General features: G+C 44.4%; 1 protein-coding gene across 1 annotated transcript in view; it reads right to left on the bottom strand.

Moving 5' to 3' along the window:
- Positions 1-16,402, bottom strand: part of SLIT3 (slit guidance ligand 3) — a 541,141-nt gene that overhangs the window by 94,306 nt on the left and 430,433 nt on the right. The window contains exon 20 of the mRNA XM_060765012.2: positions 14,509-14,641. Within this exon, the coding sequence (XP_060620995.2) occupies positions 14,509-14,641 (133 nt within the window). The remainder of the gene's footprint in view (positions 1-14,508; positions 14,642-16,402) is intronic.

Below are 16,402 nucleotides of genomic sequence, written 5' to 3'. Positions count from 1 at the left end.
CTACTAGATGTTTTCTTTCATTTGCTCAGATTCTCAAGATCTCAAACACAGAAAACCCCATCTCTCAAAACAGATGGTAGCTGAAATAGGCAACAACTACTAATCAGTGGTTTCTTCCAGCTATTTTAGCTGTGGATCTGAATCTTTAAGTTACATAAATTTATGTAGATCACAATTTAAACTCAGCCATTATCAATTAACTTCTTGCTTTCAAAATAATCACATGCAATAAGGGTATAGCAAGCCCCAGGAAAATAGAACTATTCTTGATCATTTACCTTATAGCTGTTTATTACTGAAAATGGTTTTTCTGACATCTGTGAAACTTTCTGTTGTAGTAGAGCGTGCTGGTCAAGCTACAACTGGTAGTAGAAGGGGTAAGAGGGCTGCTGAGGTGTTGGAGCAAGAGCAGAAAAGGAAATGAATTAGTAAGATATTCATGACACCTACAGATACTGATTCGTTTGAAGGTTTCTCAGATTCTGAAATGGAGGAGGAGGGAGATGTGGGCAGAGGCTTAAAGAGGGTTACTCGGGAGCAAGAGTCAGATGAGGAACGAGAAAGGAAGCAGATCCGTGATATACTTAATGCTCCAACAGAGGAGGAGGACTTTATGGGATTCTCGGGGAATGATGGGACTGGGAGTGATAACGAAGAAGACGATGGGCTGGATTGGACCCGTGTGCAAGAGATCAGGGACATATGTACACAACCAACAACTAGTGAGGAGTTTGAAGGGTTTTCTGGAGGTTGGCAACCTGGTAATACATGGGGTGATCTAAGTCTTGATAGACGCTGGAAAAGTTGGAGGGACGGGCGGTGACAAGCAGCTATGGAAGCTAAGGCAGCTGAGAGTGATGAAGACGGGGTGGAGAGCAGTTCATCATCCGATAATGAGTTATAGGAGAAAAGAAGGTATCAAACATTGGGAACTTTGCAGTAGGCAAAGTGTTGTATTTGTGCTTGGAACTTTGTTGCTGCCTTTACTCTTGACTTGGGTCCTGGGACTGCAGATTGCTGTGTTACCGTGCTTCTACAGACTGGAATCTCGTAAGTGCTAGCTTCAACTCCCGTTTTGACTTTGGATTGTTTTTTGACGACGACATTGCTTCCTGGACTTTATCTTCTACTTCTGGACGTGCTTCGACTTGGGACTGTTTTTGGACAACGATTTTGCTTGCTTCCACCTTGTTTCCTTTTGCTTCTTGGACTCTGTGATTTTGAAGCAGTTTGCTAGTACTTTTGTATATCCCGGATTATAATCAGGATTATTCTTTAAATTGCGTTTTTTGCACAGCAGTTGCTGCAGACTCTTAGTTATTGCTAGGAACACTGAGTTAAGTGTTGCTAAGCTACTTTTGTTGTGTTAATAAACCTTGTTTGAACTTTTACTTTGTGTCTGGCTCCTTTAAGGCATCTGATTCACGACACTTTCATTATTTACATATCATTTGATACTATTAATCAGTTGAGACCATTGTTCTATATCTGAAATGCAACATAAATATCTGAATGAAGTGCCCAATCGAAGTGATACATCCTCAAAGGGTACCTTTCAAACATTAGCATGAAAGATTTCCAGTCGTGTGTTAAGTAAACTGCTAATTTTATACTAATGGAAGCTGGCATTTGGGGCATGTGAGATTAAGCCTTCTCATAAATGGTTTGGCGTATTTCAGAATGAAAAAAGAAAGTCTCATTTTCAAATTAGCAAACAATGTATAAACCACAATTATTCTCAGGAGAAATCTAAACCGACTAGCAGTTTCTTCTGTCATACATCCCAGTTTAAATTTTGATCACATTGATGACTGAATGCAACAACAATCTCAGGCAACACTCTTTTCATAGCAATTTTGTAGGAACTTCAATGTTCTCCTTCAAGTTTACCAGATCTAACTGCCTCCAGAGCAGTAAACGTACTGGCATATGAAGACCTCTCCAAAACTGATAGACATTCCGATCTTAATGCTGATTCATACTGCATATTACTTATTCGAAAGTGGGATGTACATGAAATAAATATATCCCTTTGGACAAAGTACTTCAAGCAATTTTGGATGGAGTCTTAATCAGATCCAATACAAATAGAGACCAAAATTTCAAAATAGATTTGGTCAGTTCAAAGACTAAAAGAAAAAAGCTTTCATGATTTCTGATATGTCTTTGTAATTTTGGTAATAAAAATATTTTTAAGATGACAAGTGAAGGAGTCATTTTATGTTCTGCTGTTCCTTGCACTGGCCCATTGTTGGTTTTATGATGCATCTGCCAAGAATTATTACTGCTGCAGAGCATCACCTCAAGGTAATACTTCCCAGATCAGCAGCTGTGTTGGTGCAGCTTCAAGAAAGTACTAGGCCACTTGTCCAGCTCATTGGCCTTATCTGCTCATTTGCAACTGCAGCAACCTAGAGTAAACAACTTTACAGTTTAAGGTCTTTAAGGACAAAAGGCCAGATCTGAAGACAAATTTAAGAGACAGAAGGCACTGTCCTTTTTACTCAAGTCAATATCTGTCTAGTAAAGAATTTTTCATTCTGTTTGTCAGTTGCAAGAGTTGATATAGCTGTCCCTTCTTTTTTTCTGCCTTGGGATAACTCACAGTAGCTATTTAGTCAACATTTCAAACCTTCATGTCTTTGGTAATTAATGTAAAGTGCCACCAACCTAACTTTCCCAAATAACATCTCCCTCCTGTCCCGCACCCAATCTGGAATATGTGAGGTCAAATATTCCTAAAATAGACTCTAGGACCCAATAGTTTGGCACACTAATTTATGGAGAACAATGCAATGGCCTTATGGCACACAAATTCATTTTCAATTCCCTACCGCTAGAAGGAGAGTCCCATTTTTGTGTATTACTTCAGCATTTGGCTGTGGTGAAACTCTACCTGCTGCAGGATGAAATTTTCCATCTGTCTGTGTATCCATTTCAGTGCAACATTATTTAGGACCTGCTGCAGTAAAAGATTTCCTGTTGTATGGATATCTTGGAATCTTATATACAGCTCTAATTTACTAGGTCTTGTTAGATGTATGGCAGGTTTTTTATTAAAATGAAATGTATAAACACGCATGATTACATTTTAATAAAAAGCATTTCAGCTGAACATGTTTGTCACACAGCGGATGCTATTTTCCCTTGGCAAATGGAAGTTTATAAATGCAAGGCTCCATAACATTCATTAAAGAGCTACTAAATAAATCCTCGCCTTCATTATTGGAACTGCGTCAGAGTGCCAGATCAACCCAGTCAGAGAAAAAGACTCATGGGATGCAGGAGAAAATCTCTAAAACATGGCCTTACATATCAGCAAAATTATGTATGAGCACCACCGTAGTTGTTTACGCCAGAGTTTAAAATGGGGATACAGGACTCTGAGTCCGTATGAGAAAGCAAATGAAATAGCAGCATTTTTTAAAATGAGCACAAGGATCCCCTGATTTAGCCTGGAGCCCAATTCAGTGATGCAGATCCATCCCAGTCCAATCTAGGTCAATTTCAACTTGAACTTTATGCAAAATCCAAATTCAGGTATCAAAATCTGGATCACTGGGAAACCAATGCAACTGCTTTTCTTTTTTCACCCATCTGCATGAATTTGGAGGCATCACAGAATGTAAAGAGGAAATTCTTTGGAAGAATAAAGAAAAAATATCTTGAAGCATCAAAAAAGCAAGCAAAAGTGAGCTGACTGTGGAAGTCTCTACCTCAATACAATATGGTAGAGTCACTTATGTTGACTATAGCATGGTATATCTGAGCAACTCTGTTCTGGAACTCTTTTCACCTAAATGTCCTGTTTGGGTCCTACCACAAGCAGTAACTTTCATTAGCAGATTAATGGACCTGTCTACAGAGGTAATTGGGGTATCCAGGATTGAGGAAAGACTTGTCTTTCCTACTTCAACTCAAACATCACAATCCTGATCTACTTATAAGAGATGTAGAGGTTAGGAAAGCTATGACTAGCACAAGAGGACAAAAAGGGGATACCATGGACTTTCACAATGGTTTGGAGATATGCTTCACAAACTTAAAATAATCAATAAATAGGAAAAGCCTATGGAGAGAAGTGTGAGCAAAAGTTCAGCTCAAAAAGTGAAGCTTTGGAAAAAGAGGTGAAACAAACCTCACAATGATATAAGGGATGATCAAGAAGGCAGGAAGGCATTGGTCTGTTGCATCTGGGAAAGCCTTCCACTTACTGTACAATGGGTCTCCAGTCTGGTGAAATTATCAATATACATTTCAAAATACTGGTGCTGCCTTCTAATAAATGTAATTTGGTGCATACAGTTTTCCTTTGTTACAAAGGGGAATAAGTCATTGCATTGATCACCTCTTATTTTTGCCAGAGAGGGGAAAATGACATAATGGCAATAGCTCACATAATAAGATCTGGGTCCACTTCTTTTAACTTTGAGAGCCATACAAGTCAAATCCCAGGGCTATGAAATCCTGTGTCTGATAAGGTTTTTCCATATTTATTTACCAAAGACACTTTTGATATATTCTGCATTTTAGCTATGTTCATAGTGGAAACCAACTAAATTTACATACAATGAAGCAGTAGTGTCACATGTTACTTAGCATTCTATAGCACTCACAGAGTGAAACTGAATGTGAAAAAGCCTTACTCCAACTTCCCTCTAATAGCCTCTTTCCAGTGAAAACCACACTCCAAAAAAGAGAGGCAAATAAAAACTTGTTCTCACTTCATGCAAATCTACTTCACAATTTAATCTTATTATCTCTGTTATTTTAGCCATTTTGAGAATGTTCAGAGAAAATAATCCCATGATAGTTGACACTGTTTATTTTTTCTTTTTTAAAAGCATCAAGCAGCAAGGATAATTAGATGATGATAGTTTGGGGAGTACATTTTCAATAGCTCGTTCAAGTGGTCCATTGTGAAAACATTCCCACCATGCTGAAAAATGCATTACAGAGCATTCGATATAGGCTTCCTTAATTTGACTTGCCTTACTCTGACTGAGGAAAACATGGGAAAACTGCTTGGCTGTCAAAATGACACCCATCCCTCTAGGCCCCTTTAAATTTTACTGAGATTTGTTTTAAAAAGCCATAGCCAATATGGGTGAAAAAAATGACAACTACAATGTGCTCAAAAGAATTGCACACTGGGGAAAGGGGGGTGCGCATGTAAATTAAGCTTGTTGCACAAGCTGCTTTTAAAACCGGACTGGGTTATGTGACTATCAATACAATACAATTCTTTATTGATTACTCAATTTGGACCATATCAAAACATATAGAACATACAAAACATACAAACTTGCCCATACGTACAATAAAACCATATATGAATACAAGGTAATCTTAATAGTATTCGATTTAAAACTGCCTTGAGAGTGACCAAGAGGAAGCCTGAGCAGTACAATGGGGAGAGAGAGAAGCCGAAGACTATCCCTCTCTTTGAACCCAAGGAATGCAAATACAAATATAAATCAACACCAAGGAATGCAAATATAAATACAAATAAACACATATCCTCCTCTTCAAGTTCCAAACCCACCTCACCCCCCCCCCCCACCCCTGGTTTTAGCTCCAATACCAACAGAAAATAGATTCTCTATACTGACGGAAGATTACCCTGAGACAGCGAAGGAAAACGGCCACGCGGCAACTCCCCCAGGGACAAATAGCTATAATAAGAAAACTAACTCTAGTTGACTGGGTTATGTGACTATCCGGATGCACATTTAAAATGTTCTTGGCTTGCAGTCGTGGTCTTAAATTAATGGTAGTTGGGTAGGTCTACAGCAGTACATATGAAAAAAAATCTTGGAGTCCTCATGGACAACAAATTAAGCATGAGCCAACAATGTCATGCAGCAGCAAAAAAGAAAAAAGAAAAAAAAGCCAATTTTGGCCTCCATACATAGGAATATGGTGTCTAGATCCAGGGAAGTCATGCTACCCCTCTTTTCTGCCTTGGTCAGTCCACACCTGGAATCACACTGTGTCCAATTCTGGGCACCGCAATTAAAGGGAGATGTTGACAAGCTGAAATGTGTCCAGAGAAGGGTGACTAAAATGATCAAGGGTTTGGAGAGCAAGCCCTATGAGGAGTGGCCTAAAGAGCTGGGCATGTTTAGGCTGCAGAAGAGAAGGCTGAGAGGACACATGTTGGCCATGTATAAATATGTGAGGGGACATCATAGGAAGGAGGGAGAAAGCTTGTTTTCTGCTGCCCTGGAGACTAGGATGCAGAACAACAGCTTCAAACTACAAGAAAGGAGATTCCACCTGAACATGAGGAAGAATTTCCTGACGGTGAGAGCCATTCAGCAGTGGAACTCTCTGCCCCAGTGTGTGGTGGAGGCTCCTTCTTTGGAGGCTTTTAAGCAGAGGCTGGATGGCTCTCTGCGGGAGTGCTTTGAATGAGATTTTCCTGCTTCTTGACAGAGGATTGAACTGGATGGCCCATGAGGTCTCTTCCAACTCTATGATTGTATGATTTCGAATACAGCAAAAATGAGATGACAATTAAACAAAATAGCAATGCTCTCTGGGGGTGGGTATGGCTTGTGTGGGTTGGAACCGGCCCCTGCCCTATGTACACAATTACTCAAGCCTGCATTAAAAGCATTAGCCTTTGGGCGCTCTGTTCTTCTGTTCTCTCATTGCCTCCTATTATGAGATCCAAAGAAGGAGACCAAGAGATTATTGTATTCCATTTTAAAGTACACACCAATCCCTGCCTGGCTGAACATTTGAAGATATAGTTTTATTTATTTGTTCATGCATTTCATTCTTTTACTCCTGCCTTTTTCCTGACATGGCATATGAGATGACTTGTAGTGTGAATTAAAACTGGTAAATTCTCAGTTAACCAGAACCCAAGAATCCAGAACTCTCAAGTACTTACTTACTTACTTACAGAGCTCAGGCGGTGTTGTATTTCGGTGTCGATGTTGACTTTGGTGGAGAGGTGGCTGCCAAGGTAGCGGAAATGGCCAACATTTGCTAACATTACACCATTAAGCTATATCTCTGGCATTGGAGAGGGATTGGCCAGTGACTGCTGGAACAGCACTTTGGTTTTCTCAATGTTCAATGACAGACCGAGCTTCTCGTATGCTTCTGCAAAGGTGTTTAGAGTGGCTTGTAGATCTTCTTCTGAATGCGCACAGATGACATTGTCATCAGCATACTGGAGTTCTATAACAGATCTTGTTGTAACCTTGGTTTTGGCTTAAAGTCTGCTGAGGTTAAACAGCTTGCCATCTGTTCGATAGATGATTTCCACTCCGGTGGGAAGCTTCCCGTCAACAAGGTGAAGTATCATAGCGATAAAGATGGAAAATAAAGTTGGGACAATAAGACATCCCTGTTTGACACCTGATTCCACCTTAAATGGGTCACTTTGGGAGCCATTGCTGTCCAAGACTGTTGCCATCATATCATGGAGGAGCCGCAGAATCTTCACAAATTTGTTAGGGCACCCGATTTTTTGGAGGATGGTCCAGAGAGAGCTGCAATTCACTGTGTCAAATGCCTTTGCAAGGTTAATGAATGCCATGTACAGAGGTTGATTTTTCTTGGAGCTGTCGTGCAGTGAACTCTCAAGTAACTGGCAGACAAAACTGGGGAAACAAATACTGTATTAAGAAGCAGTATTTGTTTCCCCAGTGTTACATTACTTTGGTCTTTGTCTTTAATTGCTTTTAGTTACTGCATATTAATATTAATATCAAGTCAATACAGAGTTTGCAGTATGGTATGGTATGGGATATAGTATTGATTAGGTCAATTTTTAATAGTAACTCTCAAGCAACTAGAAATGCAAGTTGCTTACCTGTAACTGCGTTTCCACGAGTGATAGTCTGTGAAATTTGCACATAATGGGTTTTGTTCTGCGCATGCACAGCTGTTCAGAACCTTCTAGAATTTTCAAATAGAAACTTTTTTTGGCCCAATCTCCCCAATACTATAAATGCCCAAGGCGGGAGCCTCGGCTCAGTTCCTATATCAGCAGCTATAGAACGAGCATGACCATTGCGGGGAGGCTGGGCGGGGATGTGCGAATTTCACAGACTATCACTCGTGGAAACGCAGTTACAGGTAAGCAACTTGCATTTCCCCTTCGTGTAGTCTGTAAAAAACGCACATAATGGGTGAATAGCAAGCTACCAACCTTTGGAGGCGGGAGTCATGCGACACTGGAAAACAGCACCCCTCTGCCGAAGGCCGCATCCTTCCTTGCCATCGCATCTAGCTTGTAGTGGGCGGCGAATGTCGACGGGTTGGACCAGGTCGCTGCTTTGCAGATGTCATCAATTGGAATACTCCTCAGGAAAGCCTGTGAGGTTGACACCGCCCTCGTGGAGTGGGCGTGAATCTGCTGAGGAGGTTCCTTCTTTGCCAGCAGGTAAGCAAGTCTGATGGTCGAGACGATCCACGAGGCAAGGCGCTGGGAGGAGACAGGTAACCCTAGAGAGTCCTGGTGGTATTTCAGAAATAGTCTGACCGACTTCCTGTGGGGGGCCGTTCTGCTGGTGTAGAACGCTAGAGCCCATCTGACATCTAGAGAATGCAGGGAAACTTCCAAAGGGGAAGAGGGATTCTGAAAGAAGGCCGGTAGAGAAATGTCCTGTGACAGGTGAAACTTAGAAACAACCTTTGGTAAGAAGGTGATGTCCGGTCGGAGGACCACCTTTTCTTTGTGGAATCGTAGGTAGGGAGCATCGACTCTCAAGGCACAGATTTCGCTCACTCTCCTGGCCGATGTAATGGCCACGAGGAATGCCGTTTTCCATGAGAGATGTGACAGGTCGCATGTGGCCAATGGCTCAAAAGGTGGTCTGGAGAGCTGCGATAGCACCAGATCTAGGCTCCACGCTGGAGGAGGGGGCATGACAGGCGGATGTAAGTTGGAGTATCCCTTGAGGAACAGCCATATCGTGGGGTCATGGAAACACGATGGCCTTCCCACCTGCCTCCAGTACCATGACAGCGACGCCAGGTAACATTTGATGGATGACAAGGAAAGCCCTCTGTTGGACAGGTGCACCAGAAAGTCCAGAATGACCCCCGTCGGAGCATCCAACGGGTCAATATTCAGAGGTTTGACATATTCCCGGAAGCGCGACCATTTGTATGCATAGGCTTTCTTGGTCGTGGCCTTCTGGGCCGCTGAGATTATGCATTGCATTGTCTCCGAGAGAGGGGCTTGGCCCGGATTCTCCACGCTGTGAGGTGCAGGGAGACCAGATCTGGGTGATGCACCCGGCCCTCCTGGATGGAGAGGAGGTCCGGTCTGTCTCGCAGATGAAGGTATTCGCCCCTCGAGGCTTTGAAGAGGGGAGCGAACCAGTGCTGGCGCGGCCACCAGGGTGCGACTAGTATCGCATCCGCCTTGTCCTCGATCAACTTGGTCAGCACCCTGGGAATCAGCGGGATTGGAGGGAAGGCGTATAGCAAGCCCGGTGACCGGGTGAATATGAATGCGTCCCCCATGCACCCTTGAATCGATCCGGGGCGACGTCTGGCTCAAAACATGTCGCACTGTGCGTTCACTGGCGACGCAAACAGGTCCAGGGTTGGTTGGCCCCAATGGTGGGACAGAAACCGGAACTCGTCTCGGTGGAGCTGCCACTCGTGATTTGATGTCTGCACTCGACTGAGAGCATCGGCGAGCATGTTGTCCTCGCCCGGGAGGTGCACTGCCATGAGATGGATCATTCGTGGAATGCACCACTCCCATATTGCTGTGGATAGGCGGAGGAGGTCAGAGGAGTGCGTCCCGCCTTGCTTGTTTATATAGCATTTTACAGTAGTGTTGTCCGTGAGGAGTTGGACAGCGCGCCCGGTGATTTGGGGCTCAAAAGCACGCAGGGCCTTTTGGACGGCTAGGAGCTCGAGATAATTTATGTGGTGGGCTGCCTCCTCGTGGGACCATTTGTCGTGCACTGTTAGGCTCTGGAGGTGAGCCCCCCATCCTTGTGTGGACGCATCCGTTGTGAGGCAGTGAGATGGGCGCGGTTGTCTGAACTCCATGCCTGCAAGGACGTGTTCCTCCATCGTCCACCACCGGAGGGACACCAGGACCCGATGTGGGGGGTACAGACGGATGTTTTGGCTGTCGCGTTGGGGCTTGAATGCTCTGACGAACCAATGCTGCAGCGGGCGCATCCTTAGCCTTGCAAACATGATGACCGATGTTGTCGAGGCCATGTGCCCAAGCAGGGATTGGAAGGCCCATGCTGTGGCTCCTCCCTGTGCGCAGATGTCATCTATCGCCAATTTGATGGCCTGGAAACGGTCCTCTGGCAGGAAGGCCTTTTCTTCGATGGAGTCTATGGTAGCACCAATGAATTGGATGCATCTCGAAGGAGTCAAGTTGGATTTTTCGAAATTGACGATGAGGCCGAGGCTCTGTAAGAGAGACAGAGTGTAGGTGAGGTCTGATTGAAGCTGGGATCTCGAATCCGAAGTTATCAGCCAGTCATCCAGGTACGGGAAGATCATTATTCCCTTTTGCCTCAGGTGTGCGGCCACCACCGCTATGCATTTCGTAAAGACCTGGGGCGCGGACGCCAGTCCAAATGGAAGTACATTGTAAGAGAACAGTTGGTCATCTATTGAGAAGCTTAGGAATCTGCGATGGTCATTCCTAATTGAAAAATGAAAATATGCATCGCGGAGGTCGAGAGTCATGAACCATGACCCTCGCTGCAGTAATGGGAGGATGTTTGCTAGGGTGATCATGCGGAATTTGCGAGGCTTTATGAAGAAGTTGACGTCTCTTAAATCCAGGATGGGGCGGAGGCCTCCGTCTCTCTTCGAGATCAAGAAGTATCTGGAGAAGAAGCAGTGTTCGGCTTCGCTTGGATAGATCCTGGAGATGGCCCCTTTCTCTATGAGGGTTGAGATCTCCTCGAGAAGCTGGGGGGAAGATGGTGTAACTTTGATGGTTCCCACAGGGGGCCAAGATTCGAATTCTATGGCATAGCCTCGTTCCACTATGGAGAGCACCCAAGAGTCAGTGGTTATCCTCCTCCAAGCGTGCAAGAAGGGGGCCAGTCGTTCTTGGAAAGTTCCCCGTGGAAAGGATGGGAGGTACTCATCACAATAAAAAGAACGGTTAAACATCAACGTCGGCTAAACGGAGCCAACTGTAGAACTTGTAACTTGTGAAACTGTTGAAAAGGTTGGAGATTTGCTTCCAGCCCGAGGGCTAGAAGCGGCGCCTCTGGCGCTCGGGCTGTTTACCTCCGCCGCGTTGTTGGCCCCTGTATGGGAGAGATGGCTTTCTGGCAGCTGGTGGAGGAGCTGCAGGGCGTTGGCGTCCTCTAAAGGCTGGAGGGTTGTAGCGTCTTCGATGTTGGTGAAACCGGTTTGGCCAGTATGGCCTGTGATGCTGCGACAGATAGGGAGAGAAACCATATTTGTGAGCTGTTTGTCTAATCTTCTGGGTATGCTCCAGCTGGGAGTCTGTCTCCGGGTTGAAGAGGCCCGACTCATTCATCAGGAGATCCTCTATTACCGTCTTCGCCGATTGCGACAAGCCCGAGCCCCTCAGCCAAGCATGGTGGCGCAAAGCCACCGCTGTCGCTAGGAGCTTGCCCGCTGCATCAGCTGTATGTTTGGCCAAATCCTTTTGAAAGGAGGCCAGCAGTGTTGCTTCCTGGTGGAAGGCTTTTGCCAGCATCTGCTCGCTTGGTGGGAGCATGTCGAAGTATCCTGCTATCTTGCCCCACAGGTATTCTTGGTAGCCTGCCATGTAAGCCCCGTAGTGGGCCATCCTGGAGGCGAGGCAGGCCGAAGTGTAGATCTTCTTCTCCAACGTTTCCAGCTTCTTCCCTTCCTTATCAGAGGGGGTAGTTTGGGATCTCTGGGAGGGGCGAGGCTGGCTGACATCCACTACAATGGAGTTAGGCTTAGGCTGTTTGGCTAGCCACGGAGCAGCAGAGAGGTCCACCTTGTAAAGATTCTCTGCCCGCTTAGGTGTTGCGGGCACTGCTGACGGGGCAACACCTTCTGCCTTGCTGAGTTGCAAAAGGAATGGAAGGGAAGGCAGGACAGTCATTGGAGGGTCATGCTGTTTAGAGGAGGGAAACATTGGGTCCTCCACGACCTTTGTTGACTGGGGCACCATCAATTGCAGGGCCTTGGAAAGCCTTATCAACAGGGCCGAGAAGCCCCCAAGCTCCTCAGCGGAGAGCGCTTCTGAGTCAGGTTGCGGCTCAGAGGGGGAGTGGGGGCGGTCCTCTGAATCAGAGGAACCCGAGATAAAGTTTGCGTCGGCTCCTGGGGTTGCAGATCTCGGTGCCGAGACTTTAGATGCTGGAACCGATGGGCCCGCAGCAGGTGGCGCTGTTGCAGCGTTGGGCTGGCCGGGCCATTGTATGTCAGCCTTTGGAGGCTGTGCCACGGTTCCAAGGTGAGGAGGAGCTGAAGTTGACACCCCCGAATGGGCGAGGCTTGTGCTAGGGGGCGTGGCCCTTGCAGGAGGGTAGGAATGCTCGGCGTATTGGCAGGAAGAAACATGGCAGCAACAGCCTCTCTCCATATGAGGGACAGCATACTTGTACTGAGCACAGTCCCTGAGGCATCTAGAATGGTGGCACTCCGGGGAGTAATCTTCCCCATAATAGGATCCCGCAGGGCTGCGGGACCGCGAGCTCCATGAGCTAATGGATGGGGACCTGCATCGGTGCCGATGCACGTGGCGCGATCGACGCTCCAAGGAGCGACTCCTTCCTTCATCTCCCTTTTGCATTGCTGGCGGAGAGGGAGGATTTTGGCCTTGCTGAGGCAGCCCAGGCGGGGTTAAGGATTCTCCTGCTCCGTGGGAGACAACAGGTAAGTCGGTCGTTAAAGGAGGCCCTGCGACCAATGTCGGGGCAGCCAGGAGCACGCCGCTCGAGGGACGACCCTCGGCGGGGGAGAGTGTTGGTGGGCTTGGCGCCATTTTCTCCAATCTGGCCGTTTGATCCGCCATTTGCTGTGCTTCTTCCCGAGCCTCTGTGGGGGCATCCGAGAGAGGTCGGGCCGCGCCTCACTGGGCTGCGCCTCTAGTTGAATGGGGACTCGGGGGCGAATTGCCGCCGAGTTGCCCCCTCTTCTTCTCTTTTTTAAGCCCATCTTTGTGTTTATGGGATGCTTTCCCTTGTTTCGACAGCTTGGGCTTCTTAGTGGGCCCCGTCTGGGAGTCGTCCCCCGCTTCCTGTCCCTGCAGGGATAGCTGGGAGGGAGCTAGCCCCGAATCCTGGTCTTCCTGGGGGTCAGAAAGCGCCTCTGAGGCTGGGCGCTTCTCCGCTCGGTTGGAGCTAGGGGCTAAGGCTCTTTCGTAAAGCAGGGCTTTGAGCCTGGACTCTCTGTCCTTCCGAGCCCTGGGGGTAAACGCCAAGCACACTTGGCAGGATTGGGGCCGGTGGGATTCCCCTAGACAGAGCAGACACATGGAATGCCCGCCTGAGTCGGGCACTTTGCGCCACAGGAGCTGCATTTTTTAAAGAAGGAGGTGCTCATTCTGAGATGAGAACTGGCCTGAGAGTAGTCAAAATCCGTTCCGTGGTCGTTGGGCAGGAGAATATCGCAAATCCGATGGCTTTCCGAGTCCAAAAGAGAAATGAGTCCGCTAGTAAAACTCGCTAGAGAGGTTCCAAACGCTGCTGATCGCGGAAAAGGAACTGAGCCGAGGCTCCCGCCTTGGGCATTTATAGTATTGGGGAGATTGGGCGGGGCGTCCGCCAAAAAAAGTTTCTATTTGAAAATTCTAGAAGGTTCCGAACAGCTGCACATGCGCAGAACAAAACCCATTATGTGCGTTTTTCACAGACTACACGAAGGGGAAACATTTTTGATTATGTTAAAAGAGTCATCCTGGTAAAGGCAGCTTTTTCCCCGAAGGCAAGTCATATCTTCTACCAAAATATGCTATAACTGCCCTCATAGACCCTCGAGAATTTGTATGGGTCTTTTCCTGTTAAAAAATTGCAAAACAAACAAACAAAAACTCAAAATGAAAAACCAGGCTGGGGAAGGTAAGAGGTGTGATTTATTTATGTCCAGAAGAATATATATTACTCCTGAGTCTGTGGTAGTTGTTTAATTCGTGACCTTTGGTATGCCATTTAGATTACACAAGGAAAATCATCTTTCCCTCTAGATGGAAATAGGTGGTAGATTAATGTGTATGGTTCATAGATAGTAGCACAAAAATGTTTCTGCTCTGAGGTACTATTTGGAGCTAGCTGATGAATCCCAACTCTGTAGAAAAAGCATGTAATTTTGAAAATCTACTTACCCCATATAGTTTTATTGATTCTATTGAACATGTTACTTATTTATCTGTGATTCCCCCACTTAGTCATGAAAATCTTCTAGGTGACCTTGGGCAACTCACACAATTTCAGATCTGGACAGGTTCACCTTAGAGTCATAAGTCAAAAACAAACTGAAGGCACACAACAACAACAACAACAACAACAACAACAACAACAACAACAATTTTAAAACATGGCTTACAGTTCAGTCACATCTTTGGGAACTCCTTTTGGCAGGAATCGCAACCCTCTGTTACTGCAGCGAACTAGTGAATCTATACAGGTACATTGGTCAGGACAACGGGGGGAGAAATGGCAGCTGCTTTCAACATTACCTACAAAGTGGAAAAAGCAAGAAAAATCACATTTCAATAGAGATTGGATAATAATTTATTCCAATATAAGAGCTCACAGCTTATAAAACTGAGTTATCAAAAATATACAAAGGGCCATTATAGGATTATAGGGTTATATCATTTCTTGAACTGTCTTCTCTGCATTACAGAAAATATTTTTAATGCAAGGCTGCACTTTGACAGTTGCTAGATCAATTCCTATACCAGTAGAAAATGCATGCAGCCAGTTTGGAGGATTTTAAATTGCACTAAATTGAAAATGTGATAAGTATGTGCATTTGGGGAGAGGCCAAGTCTGAGGTAGAGCTGCAGACTTAGCTGGTTAGGAACAAAAAAAAACAAAAACAAAAAAACAACAACCCCGAAACAAAACCAGAGATATGTTGGAGAAACATGGACCCAGCAGTAAAAATGTTTTGATTCAAAGAGAAGTTCAGCATTTTTAACATATGATACCTTTTTAAACCTGCAGATTTGTACAAAAACAACATAAGTAGATGTTATCTGGATAGAAGGAATACATGACGTGTGATATCACTCCAAGGTTATAATTCCTGATTGTTAGACAACTATAGTTTAGTTGACATATGCTACATATCATTGACATATGCATACATATCATTTGATTTTTCTACAGTTACTATACATTTGATAACTGGTAGCTAAATAAATATTGACGCTGCTGAAAAAGTAAGGTGACACAAGATAATATGAAAAATCAGTTTGTGATATACCACAATCTAGATGGTAGATTTCACGGAGGTTCACATGGTGGTTTCATGTTTATGATTTTGAAGAAAAGAACCTAAAATATTATCTATCCCCTGGCATAGTGAATATTTGTAGCACATTATTATGTATTATTATTATTGTAGCACATATTAATGTAGCACATTTCATTTTTTTTTAATTATTAGTTTTTAACAAGTGCAATGAGAATCAAAGAAAATGTGAATGGAACAGCTTCTGGATTATGATTTTTAGTCTATGTGTAATCTTTTAACACCTTATTTATGTATTTATATGTCATGATTTTCATGATTTAACACACAATGTATATTGTATTTTGTTTGTCTTATGTTAATGTGGCATTGAATTATTGCCAATTTGGAAGCTGCTCTGAGTCCTCTTCAGAGTTGAGATAGAATGGGGTAAAATACAATAAATTAAAATAAATAAACAAGATTAGCTATGCATGCACCATGAGATGAGGGATACATGTGGACATGCTTAAAATATCTAGAATTTCCAACAAGGGTACTGATTTCTATAAAACAGATTTTAGAAAACCGATTCGACTTCAAATTAGGAAAGCAAAAACAATGCTGCATTTGAAGTTAAGAACCGTAAACTATGGATTGCTTCCAAGACCAATATGTGGCTTCACAAAGAATTAGGGGGAGGAAACAATGGCAGCATCCAAACATGTCTCTAGAAACATTAAGTAGAATACACTTTAAAATGAGTCAATAAAAAATGTAAATATTTCACAATCTGGGCAAGGTTCTGCTGCATGCTGTAACAAAGAATGTAGCCTTTACTGATAATTCCCACAATAGGTTTTAATTGTTTTCAGGCAAATGAAAGGGTGAACAATATGAGTAGTTCTTCCTTTCACTCTCAGCAGCGCTGGAATCATTACTGTACCTTCATCTTTGTACAAAATACAATTTTGTACTTAGCCCTTGAGCCACAGAAACAAATATAAACAATAGCTTGCATCTAGGACAATACATTTTC

This window comes from Anolis sagrei, chromosome 2, assembly GCF_037176765.1.
Source record: "Anolis sagrei isolate rAnoSag1 chromosome 2, rAnoSag1.mat, whole genome shotgun sequence".
Classification (NCBI taxonomy): domain Eukaryota; kingdom Metazoa; phylum Chordata; class Lepidosauria; order Squamata; family Dactyloidae; genus Anolis; species Anolis sagrei.
Note: the sequence above shows the minus strand (reverse complement) of the source record. Positions and strands in the feature narration are given on the sequence as shown.